Source organism: Lupinus angustifolius, chromosome LG15, assembly GCF_001865875.1.
Source record: "Lupinus angustifolius cultivar Tanjil chromosome LG15, LupAngTanjil_v1.0, whole genome shotgun sequence".
Classification (NCBI taxonomy): Eukaryota; Viridiplantae; Streptophyta; class Magnoliopsida; order Fabales; family Fabaceae; genus Lupinus; species Lupinus angustifolius.
In genome coordinates this window covers 18,454,038-18,461,662 of record NC_032023.1, presented here as the reverse complement: position 1 = coordinate 18,461,662, position 7,625 = coordinate 18,454,038, and the positions used below count along the sequence as shown (strand labels likewise).

Below are 7,625 nucleotides of genomic sequence, written 5' to 3'. Positions count from 1 at the left end.
ATTAGCCCCCACTCCTCCCACTACACTAAAAACAACATAAACATCACAACTTCCCAGAATAACCAAACACAATAAGTGAGGGAAAATACTAATGATATATTTACATACCATTTTAATAACATTGTTATGATTATTAGTATTGTATTAAGTTCTTTAAGAGTAAACAAAAATATAAAGTTGATGTTATGGATGGGAAATCTAAATAAGTTCTCAACATTACCAGCTCAGCGCTTGAGAACCTATGAACAACTTGAACCTTAATCCTTGCCATGGTTCATGGGTTTGGATCATCTCCATTAACGGAGAGTGAAGTACATTAAAAGTACGGGAAAAAATAATATGATATGACATTTTTATCCGTTAACATATAATAATATGATATTTTTCTCCTTAAAACTAAGTATAAAATTAACAACTTTTCTCTCCATTTATGGAGATGAGTCTCATCCATGGTTCATGTAACAATAGTATTGTTAAAAAAAATCAAATATTCATTATTTTTTTTTCATTCTCATTAGTGTAGGACATGATTTGAGACAAAAGATTCATCACTTATATCACTCATAATGACATTCAACAATCATAACTCTTCTATCCAAAATTAAAGAATTGGCAAACAATACTTAAGAGAAATTATTACATGATTGGTAGTCAAATAAGATTATACACTACTAATAACTTGATGCACATCTCATCCCTTTTGACAGGGGCACACACCCCAAATCGAATACTTTCCTTGTTACTTAGGCTACCGAAGTTCTTTCATGGAGGACCCATCACCATCCTCATACATCAAGAATAGGACCCCTACCTATTCTAGATTTTGTTGTTTGACCTTGAGTAGGTGACTATCAAACTGATACATCTCACATTTTCACTCCACAACATGTGGCACAATAATTTAACGTGCAGATAACATAAGACAACAAAAAGAAAGCGATTTCATAACAGCAATTACAACTTTTCTATCATAAAATCCCCATCCCTAGTCCCTACACGGCATTAAGAGTTTTGAGTATATGTGATATCCACTCGGGGTTGGTTTCTGATCCTGGAAAGCGAATGATTAACATTGAAAAAGTACTATATAAAAAACATGAGACAAAAACACATACAAGCAACGAACCAATCATCAATATCTCCCATTAGATGGTGGGGTATACCCTATTCTATGACCCTCCCCCACTCTGTCCCATTCCATTTCTACACTGTCAATCCCCATCACCAAATGTCCTCTCTTATTTCCTCTACTACATTTTTTAAATTTTGAACAAAAGAAAAAGATACAATTATTGGGAAAATAAAGTAAATTTTAAAACCTAGCATTTTCAAATCCATGCAAGTCACTAACTCTATTCAAGGACTTCTTGACCATAGCCAACTTAGCCAGCTTCTCAGCTGCTCTCCAAGCCGATGTCGGGGTTAGCGGCACACCATTCTCATCCACCAATGTCATCTCCCTATCCTTCTTTTCAACCTCATCCATCTTTACTTGATTCTGTCTCCTCCAATGAACTTCCGCAAGCTCGGCTTCCAACCCTCTCACGTACTCCTCAACTGAATCTGAATCGAACTGAACCAAAAGCGCTCGAGCCGAAGCCAACAAATGATGAGCACTATTTAAGTCCCCATTATGCTCCACAAGCCTCCTCGATTCAGCAATGGCTCGAGTTGTTATAAACAGATTCCTTAATCTTTCGATTCTATTAGAACGGTTACTTTGAGGAGGCGGTACTACAAGACCCTGTTCCTTACCGTATACAATTTCTTGCGTCGCAGGGTCCTTGTAAAGACACCGTACAGTCATCACATGTTGGGTCCCAATTCTAAAAGCGGATATGGGAACTCTTAGCTCAAGTAAGAGTTCCCGTTCCTCCTCGGCGTATAAATCGCCAAGCCGAACGGCTCCTGAACTCAACAAAGTGGGCCTTCCACTACAAGAGTAAATTGCGCTTATCTCAGCTTGAGATGAATCCGCTTGAAACCCAAGCTGAATCCTCAAGTCTTGGACAACCACGCTTAATATCCCACCCACACATTTAGCAAACACATCCTGCTGACCGGTTTGGGTTCTACCAAACCCAAATGATTGAACCGGAATCTCAATATGAGCGAACCGGGTTGATGACACGTGGCTCATGTTCTTCCGTTGATTTGATTTACTACCAGTCTCAGCCCTTTCATCTTGGCCGTCCGATAGAAGCATGACGCTGGTAACGGTGTTTCTCTCTCTCCGATCTTCTAACACTTTGGTGGCTTTTCTTAACGCGTCGCCGACGGCGGTGGTTCCGTTACCGGGAACGGGGACTAACCGGTCAACGATACGACGAGCCATGCGTTGACCTTGACGTGTCATTCTCAACAATGGTAGTAACCGTTTTGGTATTGCAGAGAAAGCCACGATTGAAAGCCTATCAGATGAACCAAGAGATGAGATAACCAAACGCATCGCGCGTTTCAGCATTTCAATCTTCGCAACTGTCATGGTTCCACCGATTCCGAGAACCGTGACCAGATCTATCGGAGCACGTTGTGAAGGATCGAGAATTGGTGGCGGAGGAGCTTTCACTTTTAAAACTAGAGCGTATGTTTCGTGGAATTGTGAGACTGATACGATTGCACACTCTGGCATTAACTTCACCTGAACGGTTTTTGAATCTCCGTCGTTGATTTCTTGTTCATCGGAGTATGATTTGATTGATGATGATGACGATGAAGGTTTTGGATTGACAAAAAAGCCTTGAAACTCGACGTCGTCGTTTTCATCAGCTTCTGGAATAGGAATGAATCTGCTACCAGAAGTTGGAGATAACAGAGGCTCATCATCATCATATACTCTGATAATTGAATCAGAAACATGCTTTGGTTGTTGTTGTTGTTGAATTGATTCAATATGTTTGGTTTTCGAAACAGAGGAATGAGTGATTATTCTCCTTTTCTCAATAGCATTGGCCTTTTCGGTCGCAACGACATCGTTTTGAGTGGCGGATTCATGGCCAAGATTCTGATGAGCAGCGAGTAACGTTACGTCTTTCCATGTAGCGTTGCAAACAGGGCAAACAAGGCTACCACGCTTTCTCACATGTGCAGCGATGCATGGGAAATGAAAAGCGTGTGAACATTCAGCTGTGTAAATCGCTTTTCCTTGCCCCGTTTTCACACTGTTCAAACAGATTCCACAGCTACTCTGTAACATAATAACAACAACAACAACAACAAATAAACATCATCAATAATTACATTGTTGAGACTTAGATCTAAAATAATGTAAATAGAAGAGTTGAAAAAACATACATACCCTGAATTTGAAGCTGTTTTTGAAGAGGGAGAGCTTCAAAGGAGTGCGAGGAGAAGATGGATTTGAGTTAGAAAGAGTTTTTGGTGAGTTTGATGATCTTGGTGTGCTTTTTCCATAAACTCTGGGGCTTTCATTTGTTATAGCAGCTTGAGCAGCTTCTGAAATTGTTCTGCAACGCAAGCTTGGAGATTGAGATTGGTGTAACCGTGGTGTGGATGGGTTACTACTACTTGAAAAGAAATTCAATCTGGCACAGCTTCTAGGACTTGGGCTACTGGGTTGTTGTTTATTATCTGATAGATTAGATTCTGGGTCTCTAGTGCAAAAAGCTCTTCTCCAACCAGTACTCATTTTCACTCACACCAAAAGCTGAAAACTACTTTGAACAAGGTACTAAAACTGATTTTTTTGCTTCTATCACTTTCTATAGCTTTTTATTTAATTTTTGTTTGGCTGAAAGGGGAAGAGGATATAGGGATAAAAAAGGGGTTTTGTTTGATGTGATGGATCTGAAAATGGAACAGAAGACAAACGAATTTAGTGAAGAGAGCATGGGATCAAACGAAGTTAAAGCAAAGAGACAAAGTTAAAGCCATTGAATTTATATAAAAATTCAAACTATTCAGATAGTCTCAGCTCTTTGTACTGAGAAAAAATGCAAAAGGATCTCTGCAATTAAAAGCATGGAGAGAGATCTGAATTCTTATATATATCTCTATATTTCTCTTCCTTTACGTATTTATATATCTACATCATGGTGCTTTTGGAAGTACAATAGTGACAACAATTATTATCTAATGAGAATATTTAAATCAAGGTTAACTTAATCAAGTGATAACCGCCAATGATAGACTGAATTTACAATCATAGCCGTCACGTATTTATTGGGTTTATAAAACTACAAAACTAATCCGTCAACGCTCACGGTTCATTATTGGTGTACTCATCTTTTTTACAACAATAATATTGTGACAATTTTATGTTCTCTTCAATATTTAGTTGATTTTTTGTTGGTAAATAACTATTTTTATTATAAGGGAAAATGTTAAATTTTTATGGTTGAATTTACCGTTTTGTATTCTATCAGGAAACATGGGTGAGGCGCAAAAGTTGATAACTCCAACAGATAATATAATGCCTGCTGCTGCACTTTCTGTGCTTGCCCTGCCCATCTTGTGACTTGTGAAAATCTTTTAACATTTAAATTTTCACTAGGTACTTATTTTATCAAATATATCTTTTCACATTTTTAGGTAAATAATTAATTATTTTTGGAATGTGTAGTTGCTCTTACCAACAAGTATCACACTCAAGAATTAAAATCTTAATATTTTGATCTTGTGATCTAACAGAGCCTTACATTACTAGACCAACACATTATTGATATACACTTGTCTTATTTAGTAATAGAAACAAAGTACTAATAAGGTTTACGGTGAGTTACTTAATTACCGCAAATACTAACATTTGTTCATAATACACCAAAACTAACATAATGGAGTTAAACCATGCCTATTATCCATTTATTAGAAACCCGACCCATTTTTTACCTCAAGAAATTTCGAAATATAATGACCCATAACATATTTAATGAATATATTAACAACATGACTAGAGATCTAGTTACAGTTTAATTTTAGTGTGTTTAGTTTACGGTTCGGAGCGGGCATAATTAATCATTTGGCATTTCACACTAATTTTATTGATTACATAGACAATTTTACATTCAATTTTCCTATCAAACTACACACTTAATCAAAATCATATTTTGCATATGTTATCCGAATCCAAACGTATGTGTCATGCGTTATTTTCATTGAATGAATACTGTGATTTTATAAAGGAATCTCTCATCTAAACACTAAAAAATAAAAACGGACTATACCTCTGATAACCTAATAGAAATAGTAATGCATGTAATCGTTCCAAACCGTACCTTTTTACTGTGTTGAGTAGTATAATTGAATAATTATGTTACTGCAATGGATCCCACTGGTTTTCCATCGTTGGCCGTTTGATTCGTCAAAACTGGTCGCGATCATAATCAATTTTGTGTCTACGGATTGATACGGAGTCACAAACCCAAACTACAGGGTGGTCCTAATTCTGTGCCAATTCTATTGACGGTGACTATGCATGCCGTTGTACTACATTGTGGACCAATGATATAAAAACTATATTGTACCGACTGATGAATTAGACCCTTAACCATAATGGTACAGATATTGCACCAAAAAGTATTAAAATTGGTCAAAATTGATCAAAAATCGGTCAAAATTGATCAAAAATCAGTCAAAACTGATGAGCCGACCGATATTTGACTAAATCGTCCGGTTTATACACATTTTTAAAAAAAAAACTTAAAAACCATTGCAATGTGGCTCATCTTTCCAACCCTTCTTTAATACTTCAAGACACATGATTTCAAGACATCTTAAATTACACATTTTGATTCCTAACATTTCTGTCTAATCTGAGTGACATTTGTGTAATCTTGAAGTATTGTCTGAAGATAGGATTTGGTGCAAAAATATAATATTGATATGAGACAATTTTGACTCATTGATGTTAAATGTTGAAATTCCGAATTTATTTGTTTTGTAAAATTGGTTCCGAACTTGTGTCATTTATTTATATTTTGTGGTTGTTAAGTGATAATTTTGGATTAGTAAATGTTTTGTAATTTAGACTTTAAATTTGTTAAAAACTTAAAGTTGTTTGCTTATGTGAATTTTGCGTAGATTATGAATATGAATCATAAAATTAAGTATCTACCTATTTGATTTTATTTTGTTATAGGTTTATATATATAAATATAAGCAAATATGTCTGGTTTAACTGACACGCGATTTAATTACAAAACTATCAGTTGAACTACTGTACCACTATATCAGTATTCTGACTGATTTGATAACCGGTACAGTTTTAACAACAGTGTTGTATACTTTGCTATAAGTACATGCACAATCCGATACATAATTTACCCTTGACCCCAGCCTCGGATAACAGCATGATAATTTTCAATAACAGTTAAAAGGAGGGTAAAACAATAAAAATCTAGATGTAGGTGACCCACAGCACTCGGCTACAATGCTGCTTGGAGTAGACTTGTGTTTCTACTGATTACATATATCTCATTTTTTTGGGGTGTTATTTCTGTCTAAATCTAATCAAAAAGTGATGTCTAATTAATTAAAAAGAAAAATCATAAAAATTGAAAACATTATTTTTATTTTACATATAGAATATGATTGACTTATTACATGTTAATAGAAAGTTTTGGGTAAATATGGTCTATGTTCTTATGGATGAGATTACATGTCCTCAACGATGTCCTATTCTTTGTCCCAAGTCAATCATATATTAACATGTGGACAAAATAAAAAAATTAAAGCAAAAAGTAACAAAATTAAGCACTTTGGTTGACTTGAGACATGAAATAGAACACTGTTTGAGACAAGTGTCATCTTGTTCCTATGAAGCATATACTTTGTTTCTATATCGGTTGAAAAATATATTTAAATTGGATTTTAAAATTTTTAAAAATTATAATCAATCACAATGAAAGGAAAATGGAGTGGCACACTTCATAGTACGGACATAAATCTCTTGTCTCAAATAGTATTTCATTCTTCATCTCAAATCAATCAAAATGATACTTTTTAATTTTTTAAATTTTCTTTTATTCATATGGCAACATGTAACATATTCAGAACAGGGAAAGAAATACCGCTAAAGACATGGATCACTCTTCTCTTATTATACAGTTTAATGCTACAGTCTATGTCTAACAATCTAGAATGGAGTATATACTGAATAGTATATTTTATGACAAAGATTATCTCCACTACAAGAGTGAAATAATTTATTTATATTTTACTTTTAATGATAAAGTATTTTTACACTATAAATAAAAATATAAAGATACAAATATTAATTATTATTTTTTATACTTTTTCTCACACTTCCCCCTCAAACATTTGACTAACATTTTATGTCATTTGATAGGAGTAACATTTACCGTAATTGGTTAGAAAGCTATTACAATTAAGAACATATGCTAGAACACTCTAATGATATAACAAATATAGTCTCCTATTTACAGAAAGTTGAAAACATTAATTGTGATGAAAAGGGTCAGAATTTTACAGGAAAAATTACCGGGATAGTATAGTCAAACTACACTATCCCAGCTTTGGAGTACCTTTTCAAATAATTACGGGATTGGGGTACTTTTTTGAAAGTCGTGGATGGGGTCCACGACTTTGGCATAGTCGTGGATGATAGACACGACTCCAGGGGAAAGTCGTGGACCAGACCCACGATT

General features: G+C 34.9%; 1 protein-coding gene across 1 annotated transcript; it reads right to left on the bottom strand.

Annotated features, from left to right (window-relative positions):
• LOC109327289 lies at positions 1,113-4,251 on the bottom strand. The gene is made up of 2 exons (XM_019560363.1): positions 3,299-4,251; positions 1,113-3,187 (listed from the first exon to the last, which is right to left on the bottom strand). Exons 1-2 carry the CDS (start codon positions 3,647-3,649, stop codon positions 1,313-1,315), a joined length of 2,226 nt encoding a protein of 741 aa, XP_019415908.1. The 5' UTR covers positions 3,650-4,251; the 3' UTR covers positions 1,113-1,312.

Excerpts from the sequence above, each read along its gene's own strand:
- LOC109327289 (XM_019560363.1), bottom strand. The coding sequence starts at position 3,649 with ATGAGTACTGGTTGGAGAAGAGCTTTTTGCACTAGAGACCCAGAATCT. Across the intron at positions 3,188-3,298 it reads AAAACAGCTTCAAATTCAGG|AGTAGCTGTGGAATCTGTTT; the intron begins GTATGTATGTTT and ends ATTATGTTACAG.